The sequence below is a fragment of the Neofelis nebulosa genome, chromosome 8, assembly GCF_028018385.1.
Source record: "Neofelis nebulosa isolate mNeoNeb1 chromosome 8, mNeoNeb1.pri, whole genome shotgun sequence".
Lineage (NCBI taxonomy): Eukaryota > Metazoa > Chordata > Mammalia > Carnivora > Felidae > Neofelis > Neofelis nebulosa.
Window position 1 is genome coordinate 13939229 of NC_080789.1, and position 13879 is coordinate 13953107.

General features: G+C 42.5%; 1 protein-coding gene across 3 annotated transcripts in view; it reads left to right on the forward strand.

Moving 5' to 3' along the window:
- Positions 1-13879, forward strand: part of LARGE1 (LARGE xylosyl- and glucuronyltransferase 1) — a 544808-nt gene that overhangs the window by 280237 nt on the left and 250692 nt on the right. For all 3 annotated transcript variants that reach the window (XM_058741473.1, XM_058741472.1, XM_058741474.1), the window contains one exon: positions 1118-1241. In XM_058741473.1, coding sequence (XP_058597456.1) covers positions 1118-1241 — 124 coding nt within the window. The remainder of the gene's footprint in view (positions 1-1117; positions 1242-13879) is intronic.

Consider the following 13879-nt stretch of genomic DNA (forward strand, 5'->3'; position numbering starts at 1 on the left):
CCTCTCCCTTTGCTTCCTTTCAAACCCCTTTATCTTTTGAGGTATTGCTCCCCCAACTCTTCCTCGTACTCCTGAGCCAGTCAGAATTAGCCCTTCTTTTTCTTTACTCCCATAGAACATTGTGTTCTATTGTGGTTGTTACCAACGTTATGTTCCACCTTGTGTTTGTATTTAATTGTGGATCCTCCGTCCCTCTAAAGACTATGAGCTCCTTGAAGTCAGGGGGACCAGGTCATTCTCATCTTTAGATTTCCCAAAGGTGCTCATGCATGGTGTTACAATTTATGCTGCTGTTTTTACTAGCTCGATAGTATTTATGAGAGTAGTCCTCCTGGATTGAACTATGGCTTTGTGCCTGGTACTTTCTCAAGAGAACATATCTGCTATTTATTGTCCTATCTGTGTTTATTATTGATATGCATCATATATTATACTTATCGACACAGTAGCCCAATAAGGAGATGTTTCTCAACGTTTTACAGAATGAAGCAGCAGCAGTGAAGAAATAGAAGTGACATGCTCAGAATCCCCACTAATAAATACCACAGTTGGGACTTGAACCCATTTCTGGTTGACTCCGGAAGCTTTTCCCATGTGTAATGCTAGTTTGTATTTTGGGTACTGCCTCAGTAATGGCTGGTTGATGGAGGTGGAACAAAGAAAAGCTGTAGGAATGTTAAGTGAGGGTAAGCTGACATTCAGTGATGGGAGCCCCTGGTGATGCCGTCTTGGATGCCTAGGTTTCTTTTAGAGAGGAGCAAGCAGAAAACAGAACTCAGAATCTTCCCAGTTGTGTTCAGCCAGTCCAGAGACCCTTCTCTGTCCATGTGCTTCTGAAACCAATGCAGATACCGTTTGACCAAATTGTTACATATGCTTAAGATTTCTGGAAACACAAATATACTAGTAACAGGTATGCTGGTTGGCTTGGATGGAGCGTTACCAATGATTTTACCCTCTCTGAAATCCTGAGGTTGCGTGAGATGCCTTCTCTCCTTTTTAGCGCTGGGTTGGTAACGTGCCTGACTGACTTTCACAGCTGCTGTGAAATTGGTAAGCATGTGATTCTATGGCTGGAACTCTCCCTGCTGACCCGTCTTCTCCCCGCTTCCTACAGACGGAACCCTCTCCACTTCCACCTCATCGCCGACTCCATCGCAGAGCAGATCCTGGCGACGCTCTTCCAGACGTGGATGGTGCCCGCCGTACGTGTAGACTTCTACAATGCGGACGAGCTCAAGGTACAGGCGGGAGGGGAGAGGTGGCCCCCTCAGCTCCTCATGCTGGAAGCTTTTCCTGGTTGTGGTTCAGCAGACTGGCAGTGGAGGAAATCTCAGCTTTCAACTGGAAACATCCAGAGTATAATTGAGGTTGTTTGCCACCCGCATCAGATTTGACTGCGGAAAACATTAGAGCAACCATGTCCTCAGCACAGAATCCATGTTGGTCTGTGCGGTTCTGGCCACCAGGGCTTTCTTTAGAGGTGGAGGCCATTGGCCTGGTATACATCTGAAGGAGGTCTGTGGTGGCCGTTCTAGAGAATTCTGCTCCCCAGTGAGGTCAGTGCTGAACTCAGAGTCAGATGGGCCCGGGTTGTAATTCGTATGTTGTCATTTACTGGTCATAAGATAGAAAGCAAATAACTTAGACCTTTGCTTTGTCTGTTTCTCATCAGTGAAAAGGTGATTATAATATCAACCTCAATTGGATAATTAATAGGCAAAAATGAGAGAATATGTGTCAATGTGCTTTAAAAGATTATGCTGAATAAATAGCACAGACTGTGTTGGACTGGAGGGTTTCACCAAACGAGACTCATTTGGTCATGCCATTTCCTTGCTTAGAATCCATCTGTTGTGCCACATTGTTGCATCAGGACTGAGATTCACGGTCTCATTAAGAAGTCCTGCTTCTGGCTCTTGACTCTTCCTCCAGTCCCATACTCCGCTCTAAGAAACCACCTCTGGTCCCTGCTGGCTCTCCTGTGTTGGAGCCTTTGCTGATGGTGTTCCTTCTATCTGGCCTGCCCTTGCACCTGCCTTTTCACAACTCCTCCTCACCCTGCAGGACGCTGCGGCATTGGCACCTCCTCCGAGAACCTTCCCTGACCTCTCCAGAAAAGAGGAAGATGTTCTCTATTCAGGTGTCTGTCTACCGCTTTAGTTTAGAACCTTCTTAATGGGGGAGGGGGTGGGGAGCACGTCTTACTCCTTTCTAATTTCTAGTGCACAGTTGGTACCCTGTAATGCTTGTGGATTTAACAAATTGCTGTTGTTAGAGGAACATGTAACTTTGCAGAAATATGTTGATGTTCTATCTCCAGTCACCTTGGGAAGGACTAAACACCTAGGCATGAGGCAGATTCGAGCAAATTGCTTGTTCCAAACCTCATAAAGCCATTATCTTTTCATTTCGGAGCCATAACATTTTAAATAGATCACAGAGATGCCGGCCGGAGTTTCTGATTTTCCCATATTTCAGGCTCTGAGGTTGATCGAGATGTTCAGAATTTAGCATTTGGGGATTGTCGTGGTAATTTGTGTGCCATTCCAATCTATTCTGAGCTAAAATTGATTAACACTCTTAAAAGGGAAAAACAGAATTTAGCAAATTGCTGCACTAATTAAGGTGAAAGCAAGCCTCTCTGTCTCCCAGGGTCTAAGCGCCAACACAGTGGGGAAAAGCAGCGGGAGGGGAGGCACAGCGCCTGGTGCTCACGGATGCTCCTGCCTCCTTCTTCGTTCTCCTTTTTGGGACTATCCTGTGCCATGTCCCTTGTAAGCCTGTACACCCTACTCTTTAAGAAAACACAAAAGTAGGTGAACAAAACCCCAGGTTCATATCCTCACTTGCCATTGAAGAACCATCTGATTTGGGTCCTGAGCCCTGGCTCGATCAGGGCCGGCCACCAAGTCAGACCCTGAACAAGATAATTCCTATGAAGGCCCAGCGGTGCCTGAAATGCAAGTTCTTGAAAATGCCCCATACACTCCCCTTTGCAGCCAAGGCAACATAGGATTAAAATACTCTGGATTATATGGCCTGTTAGGAAATCTGTGGACCATTGGGAAACTGAAGGAGTAAGGCAAGGAGTATAGCAAGGGCTATAATCTCCTGGGGACGCAGGGCTTCCCTGAGGTCTTGAACGAGATGGGGAAAGGAGGGTTGGTGCTCTGACTCTCCCATGACCACTTTAATCCAGGTGGACCTGCTGTTTATTACTTTATATACTGGATTTTTATCCATTTGAATTGGTGATTCCATGGCTTAAAAAATAGGAATAAAAACAAAAACAATCTGATGTGTTCCAAAGGATGCTGTCTTCAGTGTCCTGTCCTCTAGTGTGACCTTTGCTCCCAGCTACACTCTGCAAGGTCCTGAACACCTGCATTTTATCTCCCTACCAGTTAGCACCCATCTCCCACCATCCTGTATCCCATGAGACTCTTGTCCGAATCCTGTAAGGACAATGGGTGTGAAACCATTTTGTACACATAATTTGGCCATAATTGATGATCACAGTAATAATGATTTATGCATAATCCAGCTCTGCAAACCCTAAACCGTGATCTGCCTACTCCCTGCAGCCTGAGCATCTCTTGGCTGTAGCACCATTATCTGTCTGCTTAGCTGCACCCCCAGAACCAAGAGTTCGTCTTTGACAGCCCCTCTTCCTCACTGTGTGTCTGTCCACTCCACATCCTAGCTGGTCTCCCGTCTCCCCTGCCACCATCCCACTCTGAGCTCTTGTGACCTCTCCCTAACACAACAGCAGTCTCTGTCCAGACTAGTCTTTTCCCCTCTGCTCTGCTCACTCCGCCTCCCCCAAATGTATTCTCCATCAGTAGCGTGAGTTGGATTTCCCAACGTCATGCCCAACCATGCCATCCCCTTTCCTGTGGATAAAACCTTCCATGGTTTCCCCGTGCTCCTGAGATCAAGACCACAGTCCTGGGTGGCATCTCCTTGGGCTTTCTGGCTCCTGCCTCCCTCCATTAGATTATCACGTCTGCTCTGCTCGTTCCCTCCCACCAGGGGGCCGCTGCACTGGTTATTTTTCTGTCTGTTAACCTCTGTCCCCCAGCCTGCCTCCTCTTTCCCATTGCTGGTTAATTCCGTGTTCTTTTGCTTAAGCTACATTTACGTTGAGAAATCTTCCCTGCCTTCATAATCTCATAGGGGTTCCTTTGTTATAGGTTCTCATAGGGTCTCCTACATTTCTTCAGTAAACTCATCCCTGTGTGCTCTTTCATGCCTTTGTGTAGTAAGCTGGTAAATGTCCTCTTCCCCAGATAGTTGGCTCCAAAGCGCCGAGATCACGTCTGCTTCTCATCACCCTGCTGTCTTCAGTGCCTAGTGTGATGCCTGGCCTATGAAAATATTTGCAAAATGATGATATACAATAAGCTCAGTGCTGGTTCCCAAGAGTAATAAAGCCATTAGAAAGGGGTTTCTTTATCACTGTCAGGGCTCACCACATTCTTGAGGCCCGTTGTGCCTTGGGCCACGGGCGGGCCGCCAGATATTTGTCTACCAGTGACCCTGCAGTGTCATAAATAAGGCAGCTCCATCTGTGCTGCCCCGTGTAAAGTCCCAAGAGCATCCCTGGGGACAGGTGAGTGTCTTTCCATGAATGCATTAAAACACCATCCATTACCTGATGTTAGCAAAGGAGGAAGAATAGGAAGGGAAGGGACGTGTGCTGTGTTCTGTAGTTGCGTTCAGGAAGCGTGTCAGATGGCACCCTCAGCAGACACACACGATGGCCTCCCTGATCTGGTGCCGAGAAATCGCTTTGTACAGCTGTTGGAAATGGCATTTCTCAGAAATACTCCTGCGGGCCCCTTATTATATCCGTTAGTGCTGGAGAATGGACTAAGAGGGAAGAGGAAATTTATGAGGGATTGGTGCATGATTAAAAATGAACTGTGGGAAATTCGCAGTGGACTGGTATGCTTCTCTCAGTAATGACCAATTAGTGTAGATTTGCAAATAGTGATCACTCAGCTTGCTTGTCTCTGTGGCCTGTGAAATGCTCATTGGTCTTCCTGATGTTTACAGGGCCCATTCATTTCCAGCCTCCAAGTCCCCATGTCAACAGGCTACCAGGACTGAGTGCGTCTTTGTGCCCCAATCTCCACTCAAGACATGCAGCTCCTTTCAACAGAGGAGAGAGGAGCAGGAGGCGGGGGGTGGGGGGGGGTGCTTATTTTTGTGTAGAGCTTTGTAGATGGCGGCATGCCGTCACTCACTCCTCGCAACAGCCCTGTGGGGTGGACTGAGAAGTTTTATTACCTCCATCTCACAGATAATTTATAAATTGAAGCCCGGAGTTGAGGAGTATTTGCCTAAGATCAGGCATCTAATGAATGCCAAGGCTGCTGTTTAACTTTTCCCTTTCCAAATGAAATGAGATGAGATACGGGATTGTATAATTCAGTAGACACGGAGGTGGAGCAGATCTGAAAAGGAGGAGAGAGGCATGGGCTGCAGCCGCTGCGGAATGAAATTGCCACTGTTGGGTTGCACTTGAACACAGAATTCTTGCTTTCGGTGCCTCTGGACCCCATAGCCTGCAGTGTGACAGGTGTTATTGATGGGACACTTTGTTTCTTGTGTGTTGTGTGGTTCTTTCATAGAATGCTCAGAACTCTGTGGAACAGGTGCTATTATTACCCCCACTATGCAGACTAGGAACCTGAGGCTTAGGGAGGTTAACCCCAAGTCATGTATGCACCTCATACATGGCAGAGCCAGAATTAAAACTCAGAACTACCTGATTCCAAAACCTGTGCTCCCCGGTGTTGAATTTCCTTCTCTGTAGCCAACTTTTAAGCTGGGACCCTGTTATTGTGTCTACACAAGGGTCCTCTAAGCTGTCAGTGGAGGTTTTTTTTCTGGTTGTTCCTGAAGAACAAATGTTAAGCATGACCCCTCTGTTAAAGACCTACTGGGGTGGGTGGGGGGGCACCCGGGTGGCTCAGTCGGTTGGGCATCCAACTCTGGCTCAAGTCATGATCTCGCAGTTCGTGTGTTCGAGCCCCGCATCGGAGTCTGTGCTGACAGCTCAGAGCCTGGAGCCTGCTTCAGATTCTGTGTCTCCCTCTCTCTTTGCCCCTCCCCTGCTCATGCTCTGTGTCTCTCTCAAAAGTAAATAAAACCTTTAAAAAAATTAAAAAAAAAAAAAAGGCCTACTGGGACTGGAGCTTCCTGCTGAGGATAAAAAGACACCCCACCAACGATGCTGCTGAGGTTCGGGGCAGCCCTATCACTTGCACCCAAGGATTATTTTCTAAACGAAGTAGTCACTACCTTGGACGGTTTGCCTTAAATCAGCAATATATATCTTGTCAATTTTCAGAGAAGACCTTACCTACGTACCAGCTTTGATCTTGCCCCACTTGGCTCAGAAAGTCACCCCCATGCCATCAACTGGGGTGAGGATGATCCCGAGCTAGCAACGAGAAGCTTCTGGGGTAGGGGCTGTTTCATGATTCACCTGTCCAGTCAAGGGTCATGATTTATCTCCTTTTCTCTTAGGCCTGATGCCTGCTTGTTACCAACATCAGAAAGATTATGAAGTGGGATTCAGGATGATGGTTACAGAAAATATTGATGGCTGACTCTTAACAATCAGCTTCCTACATAGGAGATCTGCCAGTCTCCAAACAGCTGGTTGACTTGCTCTGTCACCCCAAAGCATGGAATCCATGCTTTTCTTGGAGCCACTTTTGACCAGGTTTTGTCCGAAAAGCTGGGCACAGAGATAAAAGTTACAGGCCTTACCCTCTTGGTTCTCACAGTCTAGTGGGGCAGGCACATGAGTTAACAGACAATGATATACACACTTGCATTTGGTCTTTATTAATGCTCAGGACCAATGAGGGAATCAAAAAGATAAAAGATTTCAGTACAGCACAAGGCGAATATTTCTAATAGAGTTTCTAAATATGGAACAAGGTCCTTTGGGAGGTAATGGTCTCTTATCTCTGGAAGTATTCAAAAGCAGAAGATTAATGACCATTTATATAGAATATTACAGAAGAAAGTGGAAGGTTATGCCCGATGAATGCCAAGTTCCTTCCTAATTAAGATTCTATGATTCTCAGAAGGGGACAGGCCCCACTCATTAGGACACCCCATTATTTAAAGAAATATTTGCCTGTGTATAAAGTGAATTGTACAACTCACACAGAAAGATTCTTTTCTAACGCAGATTATAATTTGTTGGTTGCTTACAATTTTCCATGTGTAATATTTAAAAGCCAAAGACTAGCATTCTAAATACATTTTCAGATGCATTTCAATTATCCACGTCCATCCTATGATCTCACCTTTGCTACACAAAGGCCAGAGGTCCATTGCTGGCCTTACGGAACCAACCCTTATATTCACAAACTACATGAATAATCCAGGGCCCAAGCAAGACAATAAAGAGAATGGGAAAATGGTAACTTTTCCATACCTGAACATAAGATTTAACCTCTGCCAGCCCTCCTATATAACATGAGACTCAGAGAGAAGGAACAAGAACAGATTTAAGAGGTTAATCATAGCCTTTCAAATATATGAAAGGGAAAGGGAAAACATAGAATTTTTGAGTGCCCACAATGTGCCAAGCACTGTGCTTTCCATTACAAGACCTCATTTCTTGCATTTAATCTTCACCAATAAAGGGGAGCTAGAGGTAACAATCTTAAAAGACAATTAACCAATGTATGTTACTCTGGGTATTGCCATATTATTACAGAAGCCACGCAAGACAGTCCCAAAGATCACACATACCTTACTTCATTCCTTACTCTTCTGCAGGGCATCTTAGAGCAGATCATATCCTCCATGAGACACGTCCCAGCATGTCTGTCTTTGCTCTGCAGGCAGAGTCTAACTGGAACCTGCTCCAGCCCCATGGGGGTATTTGGAGCCTGCACGTGAAGTTCAACTATTGCCGAGTGCAGTCCCTTCGAACTACATCCCAGGTTCCACAGACCAAACGTCCAGACCCAATTTGGGGAAGAGACTGTGTTAGGAAGAATCACATGTGAGATCCTGGACAGTTCTTAACCACCGCTGCCACCACCCCCCCCCCCCCCCCCAACCCTGGGCCTCATCTATCTAAAAACAGTAGCTATTTTTATTGGGCTTCTTTCTAACCCTGAAACCCTATGATTTCCTGTTTGCATGAGTGCCTCCTAAGTGAAAATGTCCATCATCTGGAAGCACATCTTCCTAGGAAACAGGTAGGGAAGTGTAGGTAGCAGTTTATCCACCCCCTGTGAGAAGAACAATATAAGCTTGTCTCCCACCGGACAGCAGGGTGCGGTTATCTAAAGAGAGCCTCTGCAGTACTCCACAAACACCAGCACAAAGGCAAACGCTTTTGTCACTTAAATATACCTTGTGACATTTTTGTGTAATACATGGTTTCCAAGTTGTTGTCTTCCTTGAATGTGCTGACTTTTGTCTCTGTCTTGTCCACCATTCTCTGTGGTCCTTCAGAATACAATAGTTGTGTCAGATCTATGTAGGTGACATGCCCCGTCAGGAGCTGTAATTGGCCTGGGCTCAGACCTAAACACATTCAAAGTAATTAAGTGTCCCCATCATGAGTGTCGATCCCTTCCCATTTTCACTGCTGTCCTCTTCTCCTTTGTAATCCATTCCCCCTGATAAAGAAGGAAATGCTTTCTTGTGCCTTATTCTACTGTGTCCTCAAGAATCCCATGCTGTGGAAACAGCACATGTTTTCTTGTGTTAATAAGGAATTTACCAAAGGAATAATCGGAGGCAGAACTGATGCCAGAATCTACTTCTTTGGCTTTGAATACAGTGCTCTTCCCTAGTACTAAAAAATTGTACCTATCCACAGCTTGAGTTAAAAAGCAACATCAGTGATTCCACAATGTGGTGACAGCAACGGATTTTGGAATATAAGCTGGCCCCAAACCAAACCAAGACAAAACAAAATAAAACCAGAGCTATTTGACAAGTGACAGGAATGGGCAGAGTGAACTGAGAATTAGGAAGTTAAGACATTTTCCCAGTGAGAACATGACTCTTCTTCCAAATGTTTTGAAAGAATAAAAGGCTGGACTTGGGGAGTGAAATGTTAGACCCTCAGTGTTTCAGATGAGGTGTATTTTTGACATGTTACCCTAAGACTGCGTGATGAAAAGTTAATGCAAATTAGGAACTCTAGGAACTTCAAGGCAAGGGTGGTGATGGGTGGTCCATCCATAGGGTGATGAAATCCAAGAAAAATTCTTAAGAAGAGAGAAGAATTCTATGCACACAGATCAAAAAAAGCCCCTACAATTCAGGCAAAATCAGCAACAAGTTGGCCACATCAGGGGACACCCTAGAAACATTATGAGTCATAAGGATTACAAAAAATACAAAAAAATCCTTCCTTTGAGAATAATAATAGCTCTCATTAATAAGAATTGATTATGTGCCAACACAGTAGTTTTACACACATATTATTATTTTATCCCCACAGTAAGCCTTGAGGTTAGTATAATTATTTTCACCCATTTCCAGGTGAGGAAATGGAATCTTCTGAAAGAGACTTGTTGAAATTACTCAGCATTGTGAGCCAGAATACGACTGGAATCTGGCTCTTGAGCAGTGCTGTCTGATAGAGAAATACAATGACAAATCATAGGTATAATTTCAAGTTTTCTGCTGGTCATATTTCCAAGGGCAAAATGAAACCAAGTGAAAGGGATTTTAATAGTAACATTTTACTTAATCCTCTATATCCAAAATATTACCATTTCAACATCAGTATTTTAAAAACTATTGAGATATTTCATGTACTTTTTTCCATATGATCTTCAACAGTCAATGTGTATTTCATACATCTCAACCAGGACAGGCTGCATTTCAAGGGCTCAATGGCCACGTACAACTGGTAGCTGTGGAGAAGCAGCAAAACCTGGTTTCTGAGGCTCCACCGTAACTCCAGGGCAAGGGGTAGAGAGAAACACATCTCTGAAGAGTAAAAGTTCTACATAAGCCTTTTTGCTGGGGTAATAAATGTTCTTAATAAAATGTCTACCACGCTTTTTGAGCTAGAAAGACAGAGACCTCAGAACACCAGCCATGTTTGCTCACGTATAAAGACAACAGAAAAATGATATTCAATGCAACAGCTCACAAAATACACACCACTGTGTACTTCTGGAGGAAGTGTCATCAGTAATTTGCCAGCCAACCAAAACAGTCATCAAAATGAATATTCAGGAATGAAGAGATCTCATTCTAAAGGGGCAGGCAGTGTGTACTGAAAGAAGTTACACGTGGAATGATCTGTAAATAATTGTTTTAAGTCAGTTGCAAAGATGACTGCAAATGCCTGAAGTTGTTCTTTAAAACACACACACAAATAACCAGTTTGTTTGGTTGTTGTTCCCTCTTGGGCCTGTGTTGCCCGCCCCGCACCTCCCACCTCTGGCAACCGTCTATCGTCTATCTTCTCTGGATCTATGAGCTTGGGTTGTTTTTGTTTGTTTTGTTTTTGGTTTGGATTTCTTTTTGTTTGTTTGTTTTTGTTTTAAGATTCCCATGTAAGGGAGATTATATCTAATTGTTTTTCTCTGTCTTACTCATTTTACTTATCATAATCCCCTCAGGGGCCATCCATGTTGCCAGATGGTAAGATCTTATTTTTTATGGCCGAACAATACTCTTTTTCTCCTCATCCATCAGTGGACACTTAGGTTGCATCCGTGTCTTGGCTGTTGTAAATGATGGTGTACTGAATACTGAAGTCTGATCAGTCATTTTAAAACAGGTTGGGAGGTGCTGTTGGACTCAAAGCTGCTAAGTGTCTTGTGTTTTGTATAACTCAAGTGGAATTTTGTAACCCTTCTCTCTGATCGTCGAGGAGAGACAAGATGTTTCTGAAAAAAATCAAAGGTGACCACTGGTAAAGTTATAAATAGAATTAAAACTGAGTTGTTGAAGGTGAATATTGCAAGTGAAACAAAGTCTATATAAAGTAGGTAGGGAGCAGAAAAAAATAATGATGATGCTGAGCATTAGATATCCGTATGCAGAAAAAATGAACCTTGACCCTCTTCATACCATATACAAAAATTAACTTGAAATGAATCTTACAGCTAAAGATAGGAACTAAAAACAATAGAACTGGTGATAGGAAAAAAACGGAGGAGAAAATCTTAGAGACCTTAGACTAGGCAAAGATTTCTTAAGTGGAATCTGAAAAAAAGCACAAACTAAAAGAAATAAATATTGATAAATTGCAGTTCATCTAAACTGATAGTTTTTTTGTTCCGAGACATTAATAAGAAGATGACAAGCCACAGACTTGGAGAGAAAATTTGCAAAGCATGTGTCTGATGAAAGATGTGTATCTGGAATAAGTAGAGAACTCATACAACAGTAACAAGAAGACAAATGACCCAATTTAAAAACGGGCAGCATATTTTAAGAGACATCACTGAAGAAGACTGGGATAGCCAGCAAATCCCTAAAAAATGCTCAGCATCCTTAGTCACCAGGGAAATGCAAATTAAGGTCATCACAGGATACCACATCACACCCCCTGCAGTGGCTAAGATTAAAAAGACTGACAGTACAAAGTGTTGGTGAGAATGCGGAACAATGGGAACTGTTGTACTTAGCTGACGTGTAAAGTGGTACATCCACTTGGTAAAACAGTTTGTCAGTTTCGTGAGCCATGAGGCGTATGTTACAACCCACCAGTACCACTCCTGGGTATTGATGCAAGAGAAATAAAAACGTGCGCACACAAAAATTTGTCTGTGATTATTCACGTCAGCTTTATTCATAGAACACAAATGTCCATTAGCCAGGGGAAACAGTTGTGATATATCCATTTAATGGAATGTTACTCGGCATTGAATATGATATATATGGCAATCTGAGTAAATCTCAAAAGTAGTATGCTGAGTGAAAAAAAACAGACACAAAAGACTACACGTTATATGACTGCATTCGTACAAAATTCTCGAAAGCAAGACAGAAGTTACGAGGAGCCAAAGAGTAGGATCTTTTCAGGATCACCTGAAAAGGGGCTGAGGGGACACAGGGAGAGGGTGATAGAATTGTATAAAGCAATTGTGTGCTGGTTGCAGACTGTATACACTTGTTGAGTTTTTTGTTTTAAAGGGGTGATTATAACGCATTTAAATTTTTTCTCAAAGCTGAAAAATTATGCACAAGAATACTGTTCCAGAAGCAAAACCAACAAATATACAAGCATGAAACTTCTGTCATTGGAGAAAAACTCAGATGCTTGATTAGATAGCAGTATCTTAACCGTATGTTTACAATCTTAAAGAAACATATGTAAAATAAATCATAAAATTTAAAAATAAAATTTATATTAGGATGTCTCAGACATACGAAGAAAAATAGGGTACGAATATGTTAATTTCAGACCATCTCAAATATAAAGTATATTTAATTGAAATTAGTAATTTTAGGTTGACAAGTGTGATATCCATAAGAGGAGATAATAGCCAAGCTGTTTTCCAAGTAGAAAGCTTTCTAATAAAGCAAAAACTGATAGAAATATAGGATATATCGGTAGAGTTTCAACCACTAACAAGGCAAATCATATTGTTAATGACAAAGGCAGTTTTAAGAATATAATCATTATGAGTAGATATCAAAGCTCATATCCATAAAATGGAATAAAAATGGATTTTTGTGTGTTTGTGAAAAAAATTACATAAATTGAGAGCATAAGAAAACCTCATTAAATTCTGAACCATAAAGATTATATAGGCCCCAGTTTTGACTGCAATGAATTAGTCGTACATATCACAAACTTTTAGATGGGGGGCTACAAATACCTGGAAATTAGGGGAAGGTAAAGAATTTTTCTAAATGCTTATTTAATCCAAAAGGAAATAAAACTAAAAATTATAGCCTATTTTGAAAACCACAAAAGAGGAATATTTCACAGTAAAGCTTATGGAGTGTGCTCAAAGCTGTCATTGGAGATGTTTTAATAGCCTTCAGTGCCTTCATTATTCAAACACAAAGATGATGATAAATGAACCTCACATTCCACTCGATAATTTGAACAAGAACAATGGTGTGGACCTAAGGAAAGCAGAAGGAAAATAAAGTTAATAGCAGAAGTCTGTGAAATAAGGAAAATGAAAAACAGAAAGCTAGGATTAAATGTTTGAAAGCTGGTTCTGTGTGTAGGAAATGGCAGTCCTCTGGCAAGTGTAGTAATGAGTGGAGAAAATATTAATATGCTAAACAATAAGATGGATAGAACAATGTACATGGAAAATGGTAATAAAATAGCAATAGTAGCCGCCATTTATGTGGTACTTCTGTACCAGATACAGTACTAAGTATTTAATGTGGGTTAGCTTTTTTAGTGATCACAACCACTCTTTAAGATTAGTGCTGTTATGATCCCATTGTGCAGATGAGGAACCTGAAACTAGAGACCATTTGGCCAAGACCTATGGTCTAGAAGGGGGTGGAAACAGGATTGGAGCCCTTCAGCCTGATAATGTGTCTGGGTTTTGATTCCTAGAACATAACGCTGTAAAATGCTGTGCCTTACATAGGTGTATTTTAGTTGTATATGTAGAATATACATTTTAGTATATACTGTGTGTGTTAGGTACATGTAATATACATGCATGGGATGGATCTCATATGCATACATTGTATGTAATATGGTATATGCATATTCTATATGCATATATACTACATATATTTCACTGAGAAGGCTTTGAGGTCATCTAGTTCACCATGTTACCTGAAATAGTGGTCTTCCCTCCTCACCTCCCTCCCCACTGACTGTTTCCTAAATCTCAAGGAAACTCTTCTTGGCCCAACATCCTATTAATGTTTGGGTTCT